This window comes from Vicia villosa, linkage group LG4 (genome assembly GCF_029867415.1).
Source record: "Vicia villosa cultivar HV-30 ecotype Madison, WI linkage group LG4, Vvil1.0, whole genome shotgun sequence".
In the NCBI taxonomy this organism is placed as follows: Eukaryota; Viridiplantae; Streptophyta; class Magnoliopsida; order Fabales; family Fabaceae; genus Vicia; species Vicia villosa.
The window spans coordinates 53,334,284-53,359,496 of record NC_081183.1 but is presented as its reverse complement, the minus strand read 5'-3'; the positions used below and the strand labels follow the sequence as shown (position 1 = coordinate 53,359,496).

Below are 25,213 nucleotides of genomic sequence, written 5' to 3'. Positions count from 1 at the left end.
ATTTGATGTGTTTGATGTCATTTTATTATTATATTAATATTTATAGTAGTATAATATACTACATTAATATGATATTAGTTGGTTTTTAATTTATTTTTTAAAATTTATTAATTTTATTTTTCAAAAAAAATATTATTTGTTTCAGACCGGCCAAACGACTCAATAAACCAATAATATTTGTTCCACAATTGTGAAAACCGTTCGAACCATATAAGATTTTATACTAAACTCATAGTATGATATGTATATTATATTTGTTAGAATTAATTGATTTTTAATTTTTTAATAAAATTGAGTGATGTGAATTTATAAAATATAAGTTTAATTGTTATGCATTAACAATATACAAAATTTTATATGGTTGGTGCAACAAAAACATTCATATATAATATTTTCTTGATTTGATTAGTGAATTTTTTTTATGATTATGATTAATTTACATTATAAAATATTTTAAAATATGTTAGCATTATTACTGTATATCAATTAATTTTATATTGTATTATATCAAATTTATTAAAGTTTAATGGAGATTCAAATTAAATGAATAAATTATAAATATTAATTAAAATTTATAAATTTGATAGCATACCATAGAGGGTACACCTTAATCTGCTTTATTACAAGTATAATAAATGAATGTCAATTGAATTTGAGAAATAATTGTTCAATTTGAGTATTGTTTTAAAATATCTTTTATACTACTATTTATATTTATCCGGTTTATATAATATCGACCGGCAAAGGGATATTTTAGTGCATATTAATAATGATTTTAAAAAATGTTGAGAGTTGAGAGAGTAGCCTAGTGTTAGCAATTGAAGTTAGTTTCTGGATAATAATGTTGATAACTGTAACAAAAGCCTCCCCTTCTCTCCGCTGTCCGTCGCTGTCGCTTAACAACCGTCGCATACCAACAAAACCCAAACTCTCTCCCCGTCTCCTCCGTTCATCTTCCCGTCAACACAACCTCTCCCTCCGTCTCCGTTCATCGTCCTCCTCCAATCTCTCCACCAGGTAACTCATTTCTTCCATCCATTTTCAACCAAACAACAATGCAATCTCTCTAATATGTTTCAAATTCCACGCAGCTACGACCTAGCGAACTTCGATCCTTTAGGCATTAACACAGATTCATCTCCTACTTGGAAAAATCTACTCACTGTCTTTCAAGCCTCTTCGGAAAAGGATAAACCTCGAGGCGTAGCAGGTTTGTTTTATAATTTATTCCGATTCCGATTATATGTTTTTTTTCCTAAAATTTCTACTAACTCATTTTTGTATTTCCGAATTTCCAAACTCAGCTGCAATTGAGGATAGTTCAATTGATTTTGGTGATTTCTTTAATGGTCCACTGCCTGGGAAGTTTCTCAAGCTTTTAGGGTTTCTCGCATTGTCGAGGCTCGGTGTGTATATACCGTTAGGTGGAGTTAATAGGGACGCGTTTCTCGGAAATTTGGATCAGAACAGTTTATTATCTACTTTGGACTCGTTTTCTGGTGGAGGTATTGGTAGACTTGGGATATGCTCTCTTGGCATTGTTCCGTTCATCAATGCGCAGATTGTTTTTCAGCTTCTTGCTCAAGTGTATCCTAAATTGCAAGATCTTCAGAAGAAAGAAGGTGAGGCGGGAAGGAAGAAGCTTCTTCAGTATACTAGATATGCTTCGGTTGGGTTTGCTGTTGTACAGGCTATTGGGCAAGTTCTTTTTTTGCGTCCTTATGCGAATGATTTTACTACGGAGTGGGCGCTTACGTCTGTTATCTTGCTCACACTTGGATCTGTCTTTACGACGTACATTGGGGAACAAATTACTGAACTCAAACTCGGGAATGGTACCTCTCTTTTGATATTCACAAACATTATATCTTACTTGCCGGCTTCTTTTGGTCGCACGTTTTCACAGGCGTTTAGTGATGCTAACTATGTTGGACTTGTTACCATCATTGTCTCGTTCTTTCTGTTGGTACTTGGTATTGTCTATGTTCAGGTAAATCTCATTTCAATTATTGAATACATTACAGTATTAAACAAGTATTTTTAGAAAGCTGAGAAATGTTGCTCTCAATAATGGTTTCAGGAAGCAGAGAGAAAAATTCCTATTAATTATGCTTCTAGATTCACCAGCAAAAGCGGTGGACTTGAAAAATCTGCTTACCTTCCTTTTAAGGTCCTCTCCTCTTTTACCTACCTTTTTGTTCAATATACTTATTACTATTTGATGTGCTTGTGCATTTGATTATCCATAAATAGTAAAGTTCTAAATTTGAGAATGTAGATTTTCTGATTTTGTCAGGTAAATAGTTCTGGGGTAATGCCTATCATTTTTTCTACATCATCATTAGCTCTTCCTGGTACTTTAGCTCGCTTCACTGGTTTAAGCTCACTAAAAACTGCTGCAGTGGCTTTGAATCCAGGAGGTATGTGGTTGATTTATCTCTCGATTTTTAATAACAAAATATTTTTGCTTGAAATGTCTGGTCCTGACATTTGGTGTTAATCCTTTTGCACTTGATGCTCTATTAAACTGTGATCTTAAGAAAACTAACTGCTAAGAAATGATTGAAGAAATATAGGCCTTTATGTCGCAATCAGTCTTAATCGATGACAGACCATGGCAGAGAGCCAAAACTTCAACACATGGCTTCGCCATATCTGCATATGGCTCTGTGGCACTGCCATCCTTCACAATTCGGTCATGGCGGAGAGCCAAAAAACCGCCACCAATATCCGCCATTGCTGATATTTTACAATACTAGTTCCAATACAATATATGTAAATGGAATCTTACATTCTTTCTAGCCCTTAAACTTTTGTTTCTTCAATAATTGATTCCTTTTACTTAAACGGATATTTTTTGTAGGCTCCTTCTATCTTCCATTTAACATATTTTTGATAGCCTTCTTCAACTACTATTATACTTTCCTACAACTGGATCCTGATGATGTGAGCGAACAATTGAAACGTCAAGGTGCTTCAATTCCACTTGTCAGACCAGGCAAAAGTACAGCTACATTTATCAAAACAGTAATTTTCTTATCTCTCTAGCCTTTCACTTCATGATTTCCTTATCGATTTTATCATGTCTTAAGAAATTATACTTTAGTACATCTTTAACTTGGAATTTTATGCTGATCACTGACAATGTTTTATCCTGAAACCGGTCCATGCTAGTTAGAGAACAATTGGATCCATTAGTTTACAGTGCTTAATAGTATATAATATAATATACTGTGCAGGTTCTTAGTCGAATATCAGTTCTGGGTTCAACGCTTTTGGCAATCTTGGCTGCTGGACCTGCTGTTGTTGAGCAGTTCGCACACTTGACTGCATTCCGGGGATTTGCTGGAACATCTATTCTTATTCTGGTTGGCTGTGCGACAGACACAGCAAGAAAAGTTAGAGCTGAGATTATATCCCAGAAGTACAAAAACATAGAGTTATATGATTTTGATAAGTATTGACCATTACACCATTGGTTGTTTCCTTTGTCTACACTCTACACACTACTAGATCATTTTATATTGACCTGTATATAATTTTGCAGAGCAAATTTTTTTTATATATTCTATCTGTAATATAAAGATTAATTTGAATACATCCAATTGCTTGCATAGAACTTGTTTAATCAATCATTGGAACTAATGGATATATATATATGGGCAAGTTGTGGCCCGCTGCTCGATGACGTGGAAGATGTTTGGTAGGAAAAGAGCAAATTGTGTTCTACTCCATTTCTGGTTGGTCTTGTTTTGTTGGAGTTTTGAATATTGACCATGATTCTCTTGGAATCAATGGAGAAAACTGAATTGTGATTTTATTAAAATCGTTTTCGTTGAAGCTTTGAAGCTTTACTTTAGCGCTGTTTAAGGTTTGATTGCAATAGTTTGTGTGTACGTGTTTTCACTGTGGTCCCAGGTGTAATATAGGTGTGTTTTCCTCTGTTTAATAGTTTTTTATTATTTGTTTTTTGGTGACATAGTCGTAGTTTATGATTTAGTTGTATTCCCATTTTCAAATGTGTGGACCACTCTGTAACATTGTCTAATTTAGGGTTTCTACTTTCAATGTGTGGACTACCATGTAACACGGTCTAATTTAGGGTTGCTACTTGAAATGTGTGGTCCACTGTGTTGTGTTATAATGTCTAAATTACCCTGTTTGCAGGATGGGGTTATTTAAGCTCGTCTTTTATACAAAGGGGTATTTTGTAAAGGACCCAATCCTAAGGTATGCAGATGGTGAGGTTTACTCTTTTGCTGGACAAGACACAGACTACTGGTCATTTTTTGAAGCTCGTGACCTCATTACAACGATTGACTATGCATTTAGTGTGGATGAAGTGAAAATATGGTGGAAGCATGAAGAGGGTTCATTGGAAACAGATCATAAACCATTTAGGAATGATGAGGATGCGAAATTGTTAGCTTTGTATGCTGTGAGAAATAACAGTGAGGTTGAAATTTATACCGAGCCCAAAACAAGCACAAGTGAGATAACCTATATGAAGATGCTTATAGAGAGGCAAAAGGGCTGTGAAAATGGTGAACAAGCTAGTGGTGATGGGTATGAGTCATGTGAAGATTTTGTAGAGGGTATTCACTTTTCAAATAGTGAAGAATAGAGAATGCACGATGGTGATGAAGACATTGGAGTGGTTAACTCTAAAAGAGTCCCTAGAAATGAGAATACCAATGGTACTTACAATGGAACACCAACCAACCACTGCTTTATCACAGAAGAGATGGAGAGGGAACATGTTATAGAACAAGAGTACATGACAGATGAGCTTGACAGTGGGGCTGATGAAGATAGCAGCGATGAGAGGTCTGCAATGATTAGGTTCAATGAAGAAGAGACACTAACAAAAGATTTCAAATTCAAAGTAGGTATGGAATTCTCTTCTTTGAAACAATTTAAAAAGGTTGTAATGGAGCACAATATTCTTAATGGTAGGGAGGTGACATTTGCCGAAAAAGATGCAGATAGGTGTAGGGTTGTGTGTACTCAAAAAAAGCTTTGTGAGTATACTATATTGTGCAGCAGGGTATTAAGAACTACTACATTCAGGGTGAAAACTTATTTTGATAAACATAGATGTGGAAGACAGTTCTTCAATAAGAATGCAAAGGCTGAATAGGTTACTAAGATGATAGTAGACAAGTTGAAAACAACTCAAGGATGAAGTTAAATGAAGTTGTAGCTGATGTAAGACTAAGGTATTCCACTGAGATCACTGGTTGTAGAGCCTTTAAAGCTAGACAGTTGGCAAGGCAAGTGGTTGAAGGAGATTCTAGCAAACAATATGAAGAACATGAGTCAAAGATGTTGCAGATTAAGTAGGTGAATGTAGATGCTTATGAGTAGTTGAATTCAATTCTAAGACATAAATGGTGTAAGCATGCCTTTTCATTCTACTCTAAGTGTGATGTTCTTGTGAATAACCTTAATGAATCATTTAATTCCACTGTACTTATGCAATGAGACAAACCAATTATAACTATGTTTGAGTGGATTAGGAATTATCTTATGGGTAGGTTTGCAACACTTAGGGAAAAGGTAGAAAATTATAAGGGTGTGATAATGTTTAAACCACTTAGGAGGTTAGATAGAGAAATTGAAAATGTGCAAGCTGGTTGCCAACATATGCAGGTAGGCTAACCTTTCAAGTGACACATGTCATGTTCACAGATAGTTTTGTTGTTGATTTAGAAAAGAAAATATGTTTATGTAACTTTTGGGACTTAGTGGGGATCCCTTGCAGACATGATGTGGCTGACATCCATAAGAAAGTGGATGATCCAGTCAAGTATGTAGATGCATGTTATCATAGAAACACATACTTGAAGTGCTATAATGAGGTTGTGACACCAATAAATGGGGTGAACAAGTGGCCAAGGACTGAGGCTTTAGAAGTTTTGCCACCACTTTACAAGAGGGGTCCAGGAAGGTCAAAAAATCACAGAAGAAGGGAACCAGATGAGGCTACCCAAACAAGATGGCAAAGGACTAACGCAAGTCACAGGTGCAAGACATGCTTAGTTTATGAGCATAATTCCAAAACATGTAAGAAATATAAACAACTTGTTGTTATTCTTGGTGAAATGCCAAGAAATGTTCCTATTGAAACATCTACCTAGGGAACCTAAACAACCACTTTGAATGAAGGACAGAAGAAGAGGGTTAGCAACATTAGATACTTTATTTATATATTTTGATATACTGAAATAGAATCATTAAATAATGATATTGTTTGCTAAAATTTGATATATACTGTATGTTACAGGGTAGTCTCAAGGGGTCATCCAACAAAAGGGGCTAATGTAAGAAGGCAAAGAAGACTGCTCAAACTAGTGCAGCTACAACTCAGCCTACTATGTCTTCTGATTAACGAATTATTGAACATGATGTTGAACCTATTGTGCCAGTTCCTGAAACTGACGTGCCAGTTCCTGAAACTGACGTGCAAGTTGCTAAACCTGATGAGGCTATAAGAAGGTATTATGGAATAGAGCCTGATGCCTTGGCAGCTATGCTGGATGATGACATATTTGATATTGTACCACTTAGTGTTGACACTAGTCCTGTGAAACCACAATATACTGCAAACCAGTTTGCTAGTGTTAATCTAATGCCTGCTAGTGAGCCAATGCCTGCTGTAAACAAGGGGGAAGGGAAAAATGTTGTGTATGCTACCAACAAGGGGAAAGGGAAAAGTGTTGTGTCTGCTACAAACAAGGGGAAAGGGAAAAATGTTGTGTGTCTGCTACCAACAAAGGGAAAGGGAAAAAGTTGAGTGACATTGCAAAGAACTTTACCTAGTGAAATATTTCTGCTTAATTATGTAGTGTTTTAGTATTAGACAATTTCATTAAGGAGTATGATGTTTTGGAAAAATTCCTTTTGTAATATTTTGTAATCCTTAGTTTTGGATAAAACTCATGTGCTTTATGTCTTCTGTTTTGGACAAGTACTAACTTGTGAATATAAATATGTTACGTTATGTAATCCTTAAATGCTTTATGTCTTCTGTTATGAATATCAAGCATAACTAATGAATATCCAGTTATGTTATGTAATCCTTAATTACTTTACCCAGTTCTGTTATGTAAACCTTATGTAATCCTATTGAATATCAAACTTAAACACTATTAATATGTTTTTAAATGGTGCTAACCTGAACAGAACAAATGCCAATGAAACTAAACAGAACAAATACCATTAATGGAACACATTACTGATACAATTAAACATTACAGATGACACATTACAGATGACACATTACATATGACACATTACAGATGAAACACATTACAAATGGTGTCCTACTTTATGAAACACATTACACATTAAACATTACAACTAATCAACACTTAGATTTCATCAGAAAATAGATATTAAACATCAATGAAATTACAAAACAGAACACTTTTATTTTTCCAGAAAACGCCTCGGCCTTGAGTTTCATCTTCAAATTTTTATTCTTCATTTTTGAATCCTCATACATGTCTTTCAAAAAACCCATTGCTTCCATATCTTCAAACTCAGACTTGACCTTGCTTATATCTAGATTGCCAAATTTATCATCAATGTCTTCATCCCATATAAACAAGTCACATGTATCATCACTCCTCCAATACGGACATCTCCAAAATAATTTCCCTTTATTTACTCCCTTCTTGCATTGGTATGACACCATTCGACCCTTGCAACCACATAAATGCTCAAATAATTTTTTTTACAGATGAAGATGAAAAATAAACCCTCTTTGATTAGCTTGGCTTCGAATAACCCATTGAACAACTAGAAAATATTAATGGAGGAGAGAACAATAAGATGAACAGAGGGAATGATGAAGATGAAGCGAGGGAACGATGAAGATGAAGAGAGGCTAGGATTAACCACAAGTTGGTCCTTCTTTAATAACCTATCCCCTGAAATAAGATGTAATACAACAAAGAAATAAAAAATATTTTTATTACACACATGACAGTACACTTCATCGTCCGTTAGTGATTTCTAACGTCAAGGACCAAATGTTTAGACGGAAAAGTTTATAGGGACGATTCTTTGAAACAAATATTTAGAGGGACTAAAAGTGAAAACTGTAATATTTTAGGGACGAAAAACATATTTAACCCTTCATTCTATGTATCAATTTGTAAGCTCATAAATATCCTTCAAACTTCATTTAAAACTTACAAGAATAATTCGGAGGTTCACACCTAATGGTACATCAAGTTCGTTATACTAGATCACCATATTCTTATCTAACATATTCTATTCGGTAAGACTGGATATTGATTAGCTCAATAAGTGGTGCCCCCACTTACCATGACTTACTAATCCTATCATACAAACGCGAAACTCAGTTAGTAGGGGAGAGCCATATTATGTTCACTTAATCTACCAAAACTCATACTTAACGGGGGGATTAATTATGTAAAAAAAAATGTGTTTAGTGTGGAGATACAAGGGCTCTTAATGTTAATTATTTCAAATAGTTTAGGATTGATGGAATACGGGGTGTTTAATTAGGGTTGCTAGCCGCTCATTCATCATAATGTGGGCCTATTTATCACAACATATGCCTATTTATCGTAGCATTCGCCCTTTGATCAAATCACTTGCCTTATGTGCTTGGATAAAATTAAATGTTGCTCACCCATGAAACGCGTGGGTTGATGTGTCCTAGAGCAATAACGATATAGAAGCTCAATCAAATGGGGAAATTCATGTTCTCCTAAAGAATATGGACAATAGCAGCCCCACGCTCCTAGAAGAAGTAGAAATAATTGTCCCATGGGCCCAACAACCTAGACCCAAACAACCTTTATAAATACATCAACCATTGGGTTAAAGAAGAACATTGAATTCACTTACAAATTATCTGATACAGTCATTATTCTTGTGTGAGTTTTAAAGAAGAACATTGAATTCACTTACAAATTATCTGATACAGTCATTATTCTTGTGTGAGTTTGTTTTAACACCGCAATAAACCAAAAACCCTCAGACAGTCCTATACAATTAAGGATTGTCACTCATTGTACTTTTTGCAAGTACAAGTTTTATGGTGCACATATGAGCACATATGAGCGATGACACCATCTCAGTGTTAGCATAAATTTCATTGTGAATTATTTTCATGATGAAGATTCAATTAATAATCTTCTAATAAAATTTCATTGTGAATTATTTTCATGATGAAGATTCAATTAATAATCTTCTAATAACTGTTTGTGTTTCTCATTCTAGCTCAATGCATCAGCATAATAAACACAATACCGATCAATAATCCTCTAACAAGTGTTTGTGTTCCTTGTTCTAGAAATTGTGAGAGGAGTCTTTTCGTTTTCTGATGATGGTGTTGTGAGAATAGATAAAGGCCATCAATTACATGAATAGAGCAAGAAAAACAAGGATTCTTTCAGTATATGCAATCCAGTTCCAACCCATCAGTTCAGTTTTTCTTCCCTTTTGTGTTCCTTTCTATAATACATACATCATCATTCTAAATCGCGGCAACAAGAGTCAAGGCAGAGAGATATGCTGATTTATGTGGCCTATAGATAGAACCACCATCGACACTAAGCTGAATATCTCAACCATATGTCTCTAAAGAGTAACTAATCATCATCTGCTTCGGTGGTGAAGTCGGGTTCTTCAGGCTTCCGTAGCTTAGGCAAGTCATCTTTCATCTTTAGTGCTCCTCTCCGCGTGTTAGCAGCAAACCTAGAAGCAAGAATTGTGACCCCGAGATTCATTTTAGCCTGAGATGAGTTTGAAGCAGTAGGATATTCCTCTTCATGTTCTCTCTCACTGGCCTCTGTCTCGTCTAAAGGAAGGGATTCCTTCAAATCGAGATCTTTGGCAGACATCCTTTTCTTATATCGACGCCAAGCAGCCTGTATAAAACAGGCGGCCCAGGTCCTCCAATGGTGAGAGTAAAATCGAAAAGTGTGCTGCAGCTTTTTGCTGTGGAGGCGCCTAAATTGATTAGCGACAAACTTTAGGTCTTCAGCTCGAAGAGCAAAAGCTTCAACCTCACTTAGGGCTTTAACTGTCCTGGTTGAAGACGGCAAATTCATGGTTGATTTTGGAAGTAGTGCCCAAGAAAGTAGTTCCTCGCCGCAAAAATCTCCTGGTCTCAATATAATTGAGTTAAAGAAACCTGTCCGGCCACCATTTGTCGTAGAACTATCTAATCTGCCTCTAATAATAAACAACATTTCAGTTACAGGGTCACCCTCACGAACAATGTAGGTGCCTAGAGTGCTTAGAGAAGATACCAGCCGCTCACATATCGCATCAAGAAGCTGATCATCCATTTGTGAGAAGAAGGGAACCTGAAAATGTACACGCAAACTATGGACATGAGCAAAGGCGGGTCTATACAGAAAATGTACATGCGAGTGAAACATGACTGCTACTATGATATAAGATTCTACAAAACTTTAAACAGCAGGAAAAAAATCATACTCGTCTAACAAGGTCTAAGCATAGGTGGCGTTGGATATCACGACGAAGATCGGTTGGCAATGAACGTAGAATGGTTTCTTCATCAACACCACGGGTCGCAAGCCATTTATATTGAACAAATCGTCTAACACGAAATCTCAAATCTTCAGGGAGTTGGCGATGTCCCATCCACTCCTCTGTGTCTCTTCGTTTTAGCCTCCATTCCTCAAGCCTTATAGTAATTGATTGCAAATATGTCTATGCCAAAAGAATCAACCCAAAAGAAGAATCAATGTAAAGAAAACTAAGAACATTTCATTATATATGTATATGCATCCTGCTCAGATATGGCATTGTGTTGTGTAACATGAGAATACATAGTACATATGACCAAACAAGAAAATGTTCTTTTTGTATTCTCTAAGCAACTTATGAAATTATTTTCTTCGGAGTGAATTTATTTTATAACGAAAGAAGTCAAATATGAATTAATTTGAGAAAAAGATAGAACACTAGTTTAACAAAGAACTTTATAGGAAATCAATACTCATTCTAACAAATTTATAAGAAAGGTAACAAAACAAACAAGAATGGAAGGCCAAAACAAAATATCTACAAATACCTGCATGTTTCCAATCAAATGTGCAAATAATACAAGACCCAAGATGGCAATTACAATAGCAAATGATGTCTCTCCAATAAAGGTGGTTGTGTCAAGGTTTTGTCCATAAGAACTGAAACAAAGCCAAATAATAATATTATTAATTAATATTAATGATAACTGTTATAAATAATTTATATTTTAATATTGTTAATAGTAACTTATGTTTGGGCCTTTAGTCAAACCCTCTATAAACTATAAAGAGATCTCGTTTGAGAGGGTCTCGCTTCTGCATAAAAAACCCTAGCCTCCTTCTTTGCGGTTCTTATAAGAAGATATTGCGGTTAATAAGGAAATGAATACAAGGGATATGCAAATTATTATGGCTGAAACTGATCTTAGAAAATTTGAGGATAAAGTGTGATGAACTAATGGGACTTTATTGTGATAATTAGTCTGCTATTAGCATAGTCTATAATCTAGTGCAACATGATAGAACCAAACATATTGAAGTTGTCAGACACTTCATAAAAGAAAAATTAAATTCTGGTCTTAATTGCACCCCATATGTCTCTTTCCAATACAACCCTGCGACAACCCTGCAAATCTTTTAACAAAAGGGTTGAACAAAAATAACTTCGAAAGAATTGTTTCCAAGCTAGAAATGATAGATATTCATTCCCCAACTTGAGGAGGCGTGTTGTAACTAATTAAGAAATGTGGTTGGGCCTAACTCAACTCTACAAAAACGGATGGTAAGGTGAGGATTACCGCCACTTATAAGCACATGTTCAGGCCATATATTGTCTGATGTGGGACTCTTAACAGTTTGTATACTATTTATACCGAAATATAATATTCAGTTTTAACAGTAATAATTACAATGATAATCATAATCATTATTAAAAAAAAGGCATCAACAAACAATGATAGTTGTCAGTAAGAAATGTCACAAACAAGGTTTTAAACTCTGCTATTTAGAGCCAATGCCAACATGCATTCAATGCATATATCAAATACTTTTGAAATGTATTACGTGCAAGACAAGTTGTTCTTCGACTTATTGAGTTACAAATTTCAGACGCCATCTTCACATAATAGGGAGAATCACTGTTAGAAAGGCTTTAAAAGGAGAGGGCTACTTTAGGGTTTAGGGTGCTGGACATAGACACTTTCGTGGGGTCTAATGGAAATGTTTTAGTGGGCTTTAATCAGAATAGGCCCGAGGTTTGGAGAGAGTATGAGCATGAGAAGAAAGATACTGCTGAGAGATAGCTGCTGCCAGATCAGCAGTTAGCTAGAATATTCCAATATAATGATTGGGGAGTGGGGGTGGGGGGTAGGGCTGTTCAAAAAATCCAAGAACTGATCCGAACCGCCGAATTGAATCGAACTGAAGTAAAAATAATCAAACCGTTATGTTTGGTTAGTGAACCAAACCATAATGCACAAACAATTCTAGAATCGAACCGAAACTGAAACCGAACTGAAACTGAAAAATGAAAAAATACTTAACATGCACACAAAAAAAAAAAAATTAATTGAAAAATAGCTTAACGGTTCAGTTCTTTAATAACGGTTTGGTTTGGGAAAATTGTCTTTTATTTACTTTGGTTTGGTTCGCTTCGGTTCAGTTTTCTCATGAACAACCCTAGTGGGGGTGTGGAGTCATGCATGTAATCTGTTAGACCTCAACTTCTCTAAGGAGCATTTTGTTGCTCTAGTTGTTTGTATGAGAATTTGCTTTGTTTTCCCTAGACATTTCAGTAATAATACACATACTTCTGTCCATCTATTACTCTGCTCTATCTGCTACCAGAAGCAGAACACTCAGAGAAGCTAAACGGAACTGGTTGCTTCAAGGATACCGCTTCAAGGATACCGCTTCAAGGATCGCTAGTCTGCAACAAATCCTTGAGATGTTGGGTCAAATACTACTTCAGCAGGACTGTGTCGTAGATGCATAAGATGACAAAGCAGAAGCAAGAAAAATTTGGAAGAGAGATGTTTGTCCAATTCTGTTAATTTTTTAGTTATGCAATTAACTTACTCTTTCTTTTCTCTATTTCCATCATGGGTTTCTAACCTTCACATACCACCACCAATTTGACACCAAAACTGACAAAACCACCAATATTCTTGTCTGAACTGAGCTAACTAAAGTATGAAATTGTATTACATCATGATTGGCTAGTACGAGTCGTGCTACAGTAGTATTTGGACTACATTATTATTATTATTAATAATAGGTGTTAGGACTTTTGTATTTTGCTACACATCCATCCCATCAAATATCAAAATAATCCCATACTATATCATAGTATCTGTATTCACTTTTCTCTCATTTTCCATCCTAAACCATATAATTTTGTTAGTAATAACAACAAGCATATTATTCTTAAGATGAACTAATCAAATGAGCCTTTATAAAATCAAATTTCATAACTTAATAGGTTAACACTGTGGCATACCTTAATTGCTGCAACCCCCACCATAAACAATATAGGTATTTTGATATGAAGTTTGAAGATACAACATGCTTTGTTAATGCATTTTCGAATAATCCATACTTGAACGGAATGCCATCATTGTTGGGGTCACAGCTACTAAACACATCTGTACTATTTGCCCATATCTTGCGCTTATCATTATTCAAAGAAGTGCAGTCTAGGTAGAGAAAGCAATTATGAGGGTTATCTTCCTTTTTGCATAAAGATTTCCAACAAGTAGTATATCGGTCAACAGACAGAAGATACCAGGATGCCCCTAAAACCTAGCAGAAAATTAGACTCGGATCAATAAGTTTCAAATAACTCAGATGACATGAGCGCGTCGTGAGAGAGTTTTGAATAGTAGCATTAAATCAATCTAAACTACATACATGGCTAGCCAACATGTACAATAGCAAATTATATGCAGCTCCAGCCCAAGCAGTCTTTGTAACCACTCCTGTTGCTTTGATTATTTGAGAACTTAACGGAAAAATCAAATATAATCTTGGAACATATTGGAGCAAGACAATCAACGCAAGAGCGTTATTCTTGTGATCAGTCTGAGGGGTCCTTGTAGCTGGTATGATAAACCAGATGACCATCTGAAAAGAAAAACCAAGAAGATATTATCAACATACCACACACACCCCTTTAAAGAAATTTAAAAGTTTAATAAACAACTTGGGAGATTGGGTTGATATTAAGCATCAGAACTAGAATTGCAAGCTTAGCTTGCAGAAGGCTCAGCAGGTTATACGTCAAAGCAGAAGAACAAACCTGTGGTAGCGGTAGTGTAGCAATAAAATCAATGAAGAAGTCAGATCTGATGTATCTCCTAGCAATTTTTTTTGGGTCCATGACAAGTTCACCCCTTCCAAACACCCGTGAGCTCGGTGCCACATACGCTGTCCTGAACTTAATCATAATATGCAACAGATAAAACGCATCCGCAATCGTACGAAGAAAAGTGACAACAATCCGTAACGTTAGATCAGTCCTCACACACGAAGACACTGTAGTTTCCGCAACACTAGGCAAATAAAAGTATAGAGGATCAAGAAAAAGCGCTACCAAGCAAGAAACTATAAAAACCCGATTCCATTTCAAGACAATCGCGCTACCCGGGTCAAGTATTCTTTTTCTCCACGGCTCATGGTCCTCGGGGAACACCTTAGATCCTCCTATTTTGTTTTTACCTAATGGAAGGACATTGGTACTAGGTTTAAGCAAGGTAGATGATGAAACCTTGTATATGGAAGATGAGGCTTCAAGCCCTGATGGTTCTTTGTGCTTTTTCCCATCAGAGTAAAACCTAAATTCATAAAATTTAACATCATATTACATACACAGCATCACAATAAAATCTGTTTCCAATCCAATCCAAGATAAAAAATTTCCAGAAAACAAGTTTCATGCATCATTGAGGAAGCTCAAGCTACAATGAATAAACAAATAAACAGTAGCTAGAGAGAGAGTATTTGGATGCTACCTGACAAGCTTGCCCTTTTTCAATTCCATGTGAATTGGATCTTTTAAAACCCTAACATGGTATCAGAATCAGAGTTCAAAAACAGAAGGAGGATCTTTCACTTTCAGTGATGATGATGATGATGAATGAAAGCACAATGAGAAAAAGCTTAGAGGACAAGAGAACAACGCACTACAGAGAAGAAACAAGTCAACATCTGTTGACTTCAACAGTACGATATTAAGCAAGAAGCGTCTTTGTTTTAGACAAATTCATGTCTTGTGTCTTTTCTAAATATGTTTGTTTTAAATTAATAAGTAATTAATAACTTATTAAATAATCAATGTATCAAATTTATATGTAGATTAAAAATTTGTGATCCAATAACATTAATATATATGATTGAAGATTAAAATATAAACAAAATTATATAATATTTTCAAAAATATATATATTTTAAAAAATGATTTTTTATAAAAAAATTAATGTGATACCCGTGTGTTCTGCATAGAGCTGTCAAAATAGGCAATCCGGCCTTAAACGGGCCGGCCGTAAACACTATAATACATTTATTATAACTAAAATTAAAAATCATAGTATTTTAAACATAATACATTTTTAAGTACTATATTATCTCTTATAAATACTATAATGTGTTTTTAAATACAATATATGTCCAAATTGTATAAAATAATACTTGAATATTTAAAATAACGAAAAAATTAATATAATACAATCGAAGAATGTTAATTATATTAATGTAATATACTTAAAAGTGAAAGATGGAATATAATAGAGATAAATTTTAGTGAGGAGAGAAAAAATGATATTTTGGAGTAAACAATATAAATATTAATATATGTTTTTTAAATTTTATAATTATGCGGGCCTAATGGGCTACCCGCGGCCCATATAGGTTAGCCCTAATGGGTAGCGGGCTTTTTAAGGCTGGACTAAAAAGGCCCTAGAAAATATGGGCTCTAATTCTAAGGCCCAAGCTCTATAATTTTTCGGGCCTGGCGAGCCAGCCTATATAGGCTAGCCCATTTTGACAGCTCTACGCATGGGTACAGATGTGCTACGTACACTTTAGTTTTGAAACTGTTAAAAAAAATTAAATCAAAAATAAAATTATATATATATATATATATATATATATATATATTAGAAAAGTTGTTTAGGAAATAATCATAAAAATTAAAAATGTTAATATAAATTGTTATATTAAAAAATTATTGATTTTAAGAAGAAAAAAATATTAGTTGAAAATAATCATAGAAAAAATGTTAATATATATGTTAATATCATTTAATATAAGTTGAAAATAAATAAAATTTATATATAAGTTAATACAAATTGTTATTTCATAATTTAATTGAATAGTAGAAAATTAAAATAGTAATGGGCCAAAAAAAATTGAACATATAATGATATAGTAAATGGGCTATATAAAATCGTAAGGCCCAAAGGACTAATAAATACATAGTATTCCAATAGACAAAGTAGCACTGATCCATTTAGGGTTCCAAAAGGAGTTTGCAAGTTACAACATTAGATTGTGTTTTTTCGGCTGAAGAGTGAAACAATGACAAGAAACACAGTTATGGCTGCATGTGGAAGGTAAATTGGACATCAGTAAAATCTAAGTTATATGTATTTTGTTATAGAGATTTTGTTAGCGCCATGTTTAATAAAATCTGTTTTTGTGATGGTTGCAAATTGATTGGTGTAGACGTTGCTTAATCCGAATAAGTGAAAGATCTGAAAGGCAAATGGGTTGTTAAATTAGAATAGTCAGGCGTATTAGTTGGTTCTCTTCAGAGGGCTATTTTGGGTGGAACATAAAATAGTGAGTCAGGCGACCAATAAAGGTATGTTAACACGATGAATGTTTTAGTTTAGGTAACAAATATTGAGAAATCGTATCCTGAGACGATATTAGGTAAATGGTATTGTACTGACTTGAAGATCAAAAGCGGAAAGGGCCACGAACGTCTTGCACAATGTTGATGATGACGAGGAGGGGGTGTACCTGCAAGGTACTCCGACGATCAAGTCAGTAGGAACACATATACGATTTAGTGATTAGGGTTATGAAATTGTGTTACTTAACTCTCTCGAGTGAGAGAGTATATATATTACCCCCAGCGCGTGGCTAACGGTCCGTGTTTTAAGGTGGATCGTGGTTTTAGGCCCAAAATGCGTGACTGCCAGGATTTTAGGAGGAAACATAGGGATCCTGGGAGACTACTCGAAACTAGCTATTGGGTGAGCAGAGGAGTGTCCTGGTCGACATGGGGCGAGATCCAGAGAGTCGGATATTCGACCAATGGTGTTGGAGCTGATCTGGTTATCCAGATCATGGTTAGCTTGGAGACATCCAGATCATAAGTGATTGGGCCTAGATCGTTGGGCTGCCCCAAAGTGGATGTGGATTGGGTTGTCCCTTCTTTCGGGCCAGTTCAGAACAGGTATCATTATTGTTGGTATCAAACTTTTTGTTTAGCTTGTTGTATGGTGGGTTTATGGTAAAAGTTAGATATAGTTGATTAATCAAGTTTAAAAAACGGTGACTTTTTCGATATATGTAAATCTAAAGAATAACTAATGGTTAATTCGAATGTAGTTCAGAAGAGGAAATGTTTGTTGAGGATTTAGCTGATGAAGATACTGTAAGACGTCCGACGTATATAGTTTGGAAAATGAAGATAAAGTCAACTATGATTGTCAAAAGAAAAGTTCTAGTAAGTATTATTATTTGAGCTATTTGGTAAACTTTTATATAGCATGATAAGTTTATATCATTATATTTACTGATATGAGTATGTTTGATTGGCAGGAACTTCCTCAAAAAGTGATTAGGAGATGTTTCTTAATCGGACATAAGCGGATTAAGCTTACTGATGCAGATAATTGGGTGAGTTTTTATTGTCAGCTTCACTATGTCAAAAGAAAACACCGCGTAGAAAGGTTTGTCGGTCGTGGTTGGCATGATTTTGTTATAAACAGATAAATTAAAGGAGGTGATAGGGTTGCATTTATTCTCCGTGTCCCTCCAGCCAATGAACTTATTGTGAAATTGTTGAATCGTTATGTGTAATTGACTTTATTTTGTGACGCTTGATTATATTTTGGGAGTTGCGGATATTGTGGTTGTAATATTGGTTTAGTTGGAAGATATTATGCTAAATTTAGGTTATGTAAGTTAACTTGGTAGGCACCTTATTTAGTTGATTTATGTTGTTGGATGTGTTTAATGTTTGGGTTGTTATTCAAAAACATATAATATATATGTTTGCATAACTGTTATTATGTTAAAGCATGTGGTATTACTATTATAATATGATGTTGCATCTGAGAAGTTTGGAAGCAAGAATGAAGAAGGTTTTTAAATGATGTTTAAAACACATGCTTATAAGTAAAGTTGGGTTTGTAAAGTAAAATGTATTGAAAGTGTGATAAAAAAAAGTATACCATGTATAAATTAGTAAGCATGAAAATGCTTGTTTCGTATGCAATTAAAATATAAAATTATAATATAGTTTGTATTAAATAAATTTGAATGAGAGATTTTGTAATGTTCTCTATAAAGAAGTTACAAAAAATACTTTATAGTAAATAATGGGAAGGGACAGTTTATAATGCATAAATAATAGAAAATATCACATAAATGTTATATGAAATATGTTATAGTATATAAAAATTGAAACATTAATTGGGTGTATATAAAACTAATGTAAAATAATTGACTGGCTGGAACTGAAAATCATGTATATTTAGTAAAAAAAAATAAAAAAATATGAAATGCATAGTAAGAGGCTGCAATTAATAAGGTTGATCCAATGTTAGTAAAACTAGAATATAAATCAACATTGGAAATAGATAGAAAAAAATGTAAATTTATTTATAACCATATAAAAAAGTGTAAAAAAACACATTAATAAATTACTTTAAAGTATAGCCTATTTATTATGATATAATAAATAATTAAGAAAAGTAGAAAAAAATAGAATATGAATGTAAAATAAAAATAAAACAATGTATGAGAAACAGTAATGTAAAAGACAAAGAGAATTTGCCTTGAAAGTTGTATAGTGGGTTTACTGCGCATTGATTGGCGTATTTAAAGATATTAATGAGCAACAGGTTTCAAGGTTGGGTATAATAATTATGATTGAGATGTGAAGTTGTATTTAGCAGACTTTGGTTGTCTCTTGAAGGAACATCCATATCACTTCCATTCATCGTGTGTTAGTTTTTGCTCTGAACAATGTAATCGAGAAAACCAATTCTGATAACGGCTGTGAGAGGTAAACATTCTTGCACCTGACTTTTTATTATTCATGATTAATATAACTGGATTGTTTTATTGTTGCAATATTAATGTTGTGTTTTATTGTCACAGGTCTTTCTTCTCACTTGAAAGAGAAGTCGCATGGAGAAGAATGTGTTTGGATCAGGTGTATTAGGAGGGCGTTGCAATCCTCAATAGTGGTAAGCAGAAGGTGAACAAAGCAGGAACAGTGACAGAATGTTCAGTTGAAAAAGAGCAAGATTCAAAGGGAAACTTAGCTACAGAGGATGAAGTGGTAAAAGAAGTTGAAGTCATTACCCCTAAGACAGCCTTATTGAAGGTGCAGAAGAAAAGGACCCTAAGGGAAAAGTAGTTTATAACATGCATGCAGGCATATATGTTGATGAAAGGAAAGTCGAAGATCCCGCGAAGAAACTGTTGTATTCTTTTGGGTTGTTAATTTGTTTGTTTTCAGACTTTGTATTTCTTGGGAAAAAATGTTTTCCCCGTGAAGTGTTGTTGAGTATGGATTTGGTTTGTTTATTTGTATTTGTAGAACTCAATTGAAATGGAGAACGAATTGAGATGGAGAAGCAATCTCCAAGCCGCTTACATGGATCGCGCAGAAAGGCGCAAGAAGTTGGCAAATGACGACACGCTTGAAGCAGTTAAATATTTGAATGGGGAAGGGGTTGTTAAGGAGGGCAGTAAAGGAATAAATAGTGCGTGCTTTAGCATGAAAAGGAAAACCCTTCTTTGGGGAATAGTTCCCACATATTCATTTCTTCTGATAGTGAAAGGTTTTTATAATTTTTATTGTTATGAGTTATTTTGTAGTTTTACTAATCATATAATGTGTTGTTAGTTATTGTTCAGTTAGGTATTGTGAAAGTAGTAGTAGAAGTAATGCTATTGGTTATAGTTAACAAGAATGCATAGTGTTTGTATGATATTCTAGTTGTTTATTCTGAATGCAGTTTCGAGAATGAGGAAGAAGAAGAACAGGTCGTGCCTATAAAGTACTTTGTCTGGGAGAAGGAGGTGAAGTCTGCGAAAGTCACGAGGCGAAACATCCTGGTAAGTATTATAGTATGCATATGCTTTTGTCAGTAGTGGTTGTTTAATTCTTAAAAGTTTGAACCTAATAATATTCAAATATATATATTTGAAGCAACTACCTCAAGTAGTTATTCAGTCATGTTTGACATTGGGAAGTGGTGGTTTGGAGCTTTTTGATTCTGATACTGGAAGAATTTATGAATGTGAACTCCATACAAGTGAAGGGGTTTACTGTGTTGAGAAATATATTGGGCATGGCTGGTACGAGTATGCTACGGACACACGTCTCAAAAGAGGTGATACCGTGTGTTTTAGCATTCATGAGCCTTCCTTCATCCGTGTTGTCATTTCTGTGTTTAATCACATAGGTGTTTGGTGAATTTGTGTTGAATGAAGAGGTATTCCTTTCAAGGTCGGTGACTTTGTGATGTGTGTGTTGTTTGTTACATGAAGAAATGTGTGTTTTAATGGTAATCTGTGAAGTGTAACTTTTTAGTAAGACTTATTTTGCGATGTTTTGTTGGTTAATATTAAAGGTGTAGAATATGAAACCATTTAAATCCGAAGTTTGGTAATGATTGTTGTGCCATGTTTCATGTGATACTTAAGTACAATGAAGTTGTGTTCTTCTTTAAGTAGTGTTTTGGTTTAAGTAAGTTGATTGAATAATATTTTATTGAATCATTTTAGAAAAAATAACTTGACCTCATTGTAGTCAACAGTTACAACGCATGAGAAATAGATGTAGTATATGGTGTGAACGGTGATTTGGTTTGTATGAGTTTTGTTGAGATATTTTAAGACCAACTTGTCATGTGTAGTGTATATAGAAATATTTTAATAAGGACATGGTTATATATGAGTTTTAACTTTCAAAGTAGTCACTATTAGTAAATATGGTGAATGATGAGTATAGGTTGCATAGTTTCATGAGTATGAGTCGATGTAAACATATTTTAAAAGTTATGTTCACATATGAACCTTGAGTCGATTGTGTTGCAGAATGGTTAGAAAAGAATATTAAAGTATGAAAAGTTGTATACACGTAAGTGTATTCTACTACTATATATATATATATATATATATATATATATATATATATATATATATATATATATATATATATATATATATATATATATATATATATATATATATACCTTAATAGACAAAAGTTGTCATGCCTTTTAATTTTGTATAGTTGTGCTTGTTCAATGTTTAGTTCCGCCTCTTTGAACCAGTTTAGTTCGTTAGAAATGGAAAACACTGGAATCCTTGCTCATATGGTGAGATTGATCCATCATTTGTAAATACGTACAAAGATGATTTATCAAAATCATGGAGTATATTGAACAGTCAAGGTATCCTTTATGAAATCATATCTAATAAAGATCTCATTTTTTTCAATTGTAATCAGTGGTTGGCTGTTTTTGGACGGCTATTATAATGTTTCTGGAGAAGCTGTTGTTCGGGTCAACTATTATGGTAACAGCAACTTTGAAATAAATGGGTATAAAGAGATGCCAAAAAAAAATTTTGGCTCGTTTTCTTAGTAGAATTCTGTATCACAAAATTAGCATATGCATGGGATGTAATTCATGAGTCAATTAATTTCAAAGATGGTTACCGCATTCGATTCAGGTTGGATGTAACTTCACCAAACACAAAATGTAATATATATATATATATATATATATATATATATATATATATATATATATATATATATATATATATATATATATATATATATATATATATATATGTATATATATATATATGTATATATATATATCCAAAACGAATGTGTATAAGTCATAGTTTGGAACTTTTTGTGATTTGAAACAATGTTATATTTGTATTTAAAAATAGGAAAATGTAGATCAGCTTATAAAACACAAGGATCAAGGGAAAAAAGGTATATAAGAAAAGGTGAATATAATGTTGCACAAATTATCAACCACATCATTAACAAAAAGGTATCGAATACAGTTGCGACCAGCAGGTAATTTACATTAATAAAATAATCAATTGTTTATAATGAAGTACCTTTGCAAAAATATAAAAAAAAAATAATACCAAACAATAAGACGCTCGAAGTGACTTATGTATGACTTAACCATTGCATGTGGTAGACTTTGAAATGTGTAATGTTACAGAAAAACTTTAATGAGAATATATCAGTTTATTGTACTACCTTGGTGAAAGGTAAAGTCAGAACCAAAAATATAGAATAAATTAAAAGGAAAATACTTTGTATCTCCTTGTGTATTATTGGTTGGTTTGTGGCATCAGTAACAATAGCATGCTAAAATAACATAAATACAACCGTAATGGTAAGCGATTATACCCATGGAAAATATAACATACCTAAGATGATAGGGTGGTTACCTGATCTATCTCAAATGGACCTTCCAATTGATTGATTAGTTGTTCATTTTGTAGGAACTGAACGGCGGAGGAACTTCCCCATCTTGGCTACCATTTTACCTTGAATGCAAACTTCAACCCAAGCATATCATCTTGTTGTTGAGGGAATGCAAGAGGGTCACATATTCCAACCCACATTACAAACTTTTATGAGGTAAAACAACAAATGTAGACAACATACAATACGATGAAAATTACGGCTAAATCATTTTACATGCAGGAGGACATGACAAACTACATCATTGATGCACGGAGTTGCACAAGACATATTTTCAAAAGCTCGGAAGCTTCCTGGTCCCAGAAAACAAATTTCCCGCAACTCCCATTATAAACCAAATCAATCAATATTATATGTCTACAACACAAACAAAAATAGGAGAGTTATATAATGGTTGGGGAAAATTTTATAAGGGTTTTATGTACGTTATAACAAACCTCCTAATCTCAGCTTTCGTTTGGTGTGCATCTGATCTTACCGAGCAGATCAGATGACCGGCAACAAAGAAGGCTTGAAATCCGGAGCGGTTGAGAGGGAAAAAATAGTTGTACCTGCAAGGCACTCCGATGCCAAAGTAAGTATGTGATCAACAAGGTACAACAAAGTGAGAGGTCTTGGGGGTTAGAAAAGATTACCTTGCCCTCTGGGGTCGGAGGGCTATTTATAGAGTTATTCCAAGCGGAATAGGCTCCACTTTGCAAGGTGCGAATCTAGGCGATGCGTGAGCTAGGTGCTACCGAGCACAAGGCTTCATCATGCTCAGTTACGTATAGCGTTTGCCCGGGGCGGACCGGGGGAGGTCGTCGCGCGTGTCCAGGGTGCCTTGGGCCGAAGGCTGGATTGGCCCAATTGAGGTGATTGGGTCGGTCCAGAATAGGAGCCCCCAAGTCGTTGCTTCTGCTCGCGGGAGTGACGACTTTGAGGGCGCTGGGCAGAGGAGATCTTCTGGGGAAGCGGACCTAACGTTTCCGAGGGAAATTGACCCTATGCTTTTGAGGAGAAGAAAGGTCAGGCCGGGAGCTAGGAAGCATGTCGCTTCAGAGTTGTCAATTGGGGGACGTGTCGCATTTAATGCGTGATGATGGCTAGGCTAATCTTAGGTCACAAGGGTTAATGATGATTATTCTGTTTCCAGAGGTCATGTGCTCCGCACGTGATGTTTCCAGGCTCTTTATAAATACCCAAGGTTGCCATTTTGCCCAAAAAAATTTAAACTCGCTTCCTTCGCTTTTCTCCTCCCGTCGCTGATTGTGTGCTCCGCCGCTAGCTTCACCGTCAACCTTCATTCCTTCTTTCAAAATCCTCACTCGTAAGTTCTCTTTTTCCTTTGTCCTTAGTTTTTTATGCTTTGATTGTGCTAGAAATCGCTTGCATGTGGTTAGGGTAGGCTTTTAAGGGTGATTCTAAAGAGGGTTTGAAGGTTTGTTGGTGGTAGACGGTGGAGATGGCTAGCTTCTCCATTGCTGGTGGTTGTAAACGACTGGATTGTTCATTTCGAGTTACCTTCCGATTCGTTGGCTTTATTGGGGGTTTGATCACTCATTAGTGCGTTCTTAGGTTTTTTCCGAAAAATGGATCATCGCGACGTAGCATGGATATTTAACCTTCCCTTTGGCGCAAGTCTTTTTCTGCTCGGCGACTGTTTTCCTCGGGAAGGACATGGTCGGGGGGGCCATTCAGTCCTCGGACTATTGGTGCGCCCTTTCACTTTGAACGGTGGTGGAAGGGTGGATTTGATCGTACTGTCGAATTCACTATTATCCCTTGTTTTTCAGGTGAACATGGTCGATGCAGGGCGTCCGTCTACGTCGGGCTCGTCGTCCTCGACTCCCCCGGCTCAGCAGGGGGTGCCTCTATCAGCTTGGGTGCTTCAGGAGGCGCTCGACATTGAGAGCCACTTCGTGGAGGAACGTTCGGATATCTTCTTGGAAATTGGGGGTCACGTGGGTCCTGCTGGGGATGCGACCAGGAGTGGGTGGTCGGTTCTTATCCCTGACGAGGAGGATCGTATCTGTGACGTGTATGCCCCTGACTTGATCCTGATGTACGAGGTGGTTTTCCGGGAGATGGGGTTCCGTGTGCCCATTACGGAGTTTCAGATGGCCGTTTTCAATCACTTGGAGGTGGCTCCTGGGCAGCTCCACCCTAACACGGTTGCATTTATCCAGGCGTTTGAGCTGACCTGCTCACATTTAAAGATAGCAGCGACTATCCCCTTGTTCTTTTATATCTTTTGTGTGCAGCGGAAAGTAGTTGACGGTCGTTTCGGGCGGGTGTCCCTAAAACAGTCCAAGAAAATCTTCAAGTCTTATTCGGATTCTCTGAAAAACTACAAGCCGCGTTTCTTTCTCATCCGTTCTCAGTCCGGGGAGGCCTGTGATAATGTATTTGCTCGGGTTCTGACCTTAGA

The 25,213-nt window shown here is 35.2% G+C and overlaps 2 protein-coding genes across 2 annotated transcripts; one reads left to right on the top strand and one right to left on the bottom strand.

The window, feature by feature from the left end:
• The first annotated feature begins 767 nt into the window (after positions 1 to 767).
• LOC131594817 (preprotein translocase subunit SECY, chloroplastic-like) lies at positions 768 to 3,616 on the top strand. The gene is made up of 7 exons (XM_058867023.1): positions 768 to 1,017; positions 1,092 to 1,210; positions 1,305 to 1,990; positions 2,081 to 2,170; positions 2,297 to 2,420; positions 2,864 to 3,027; positions 3,240 to 3,616. Exons 1-7 carry the CDS (start codon positions 842 to 844, stop codon positions 3,462 to 3,464), a joined length of 1,584 nt encoding a protein of 527 aa, XP_058723006.1. The 5' UTR covers positions 768 to 841; the 3' UTR covers positions 3,465 to 3,616.
• A 5,754-nt stretch (positions 3,617 to 9,370) lies between these two features.
• LOC131594816 (cyclic nucleotide-gated ion channel 17-like) lies at positions 9,371 to 15,291 on the bottom strand. The gene is made up of 7 exons (XM_058867022.1): positions 15,044 to 15,291; positions 14,332 to 14,866; positions 13,944 to 14,156; positions 13,534 to 13,835; positions 11,084 to 11,195; positions 10,483 to 10,719; positions 9,371 to 10,349 (listed from the first exon to the last, which is right to left on the bottom strand). The coding sequence occupies exons 1-7, from the start codon at positions 15,070 to 15,072 to the stop codon at positions 9,630 to 9,632; spliced, it is 2,148 nt and encodes a 715-aa protein (XP_058723005.1). The 5' UTR covers positions 15,073 to 15,291; the 3' UTR covers positions 9,371 to 9,629.
• Positions 15,292 to 25,213: the final 9,922 nt, after the last annotated feature.

Coding starts and splice junctions, on each gene's coding strand:
- LOC131594817 (XM_058867023.1), top strand. CDS start 842: ATGTTGATAACTGTAACAAAAGCCTCCCCTTCTCTCCGCTGTCCGTCG. Junction 1,211..1,304: donor TAAACCTCGAGGCGTAGCAG/GTTTGTTTTATA, acceptor TTCCAAACTCAG/CTGCAATTGAGGATAGTTCA. Junction 3,028..3,239: donor CAGCTACATTTATCAAAACA/GTAATTTTCTTA, acceptor TATACTGTGCAG/GTTCTTAGTCGAATATCAGT.
- LOC131594816 (XM_058867022.1), bottom strand. CDS start 15,072: ATGGAATTGAAAAAGGGCAAGCTTGTCAG. Junction 14,867..15,043: donor AAAAAGGGCAAGCTTGTCAG/GTAGCATCCAAA, acceptor TTATGAATTTAG/GTTTTACTCTGATGGGAAAA. Junction 13,836..13,943: donor TGTACATGTTGGCTAGCCAT/GTATGTAGTTTA, acceptor ATTTTCTGCTAG/GTTTTAGGGGCATCCTGGTA.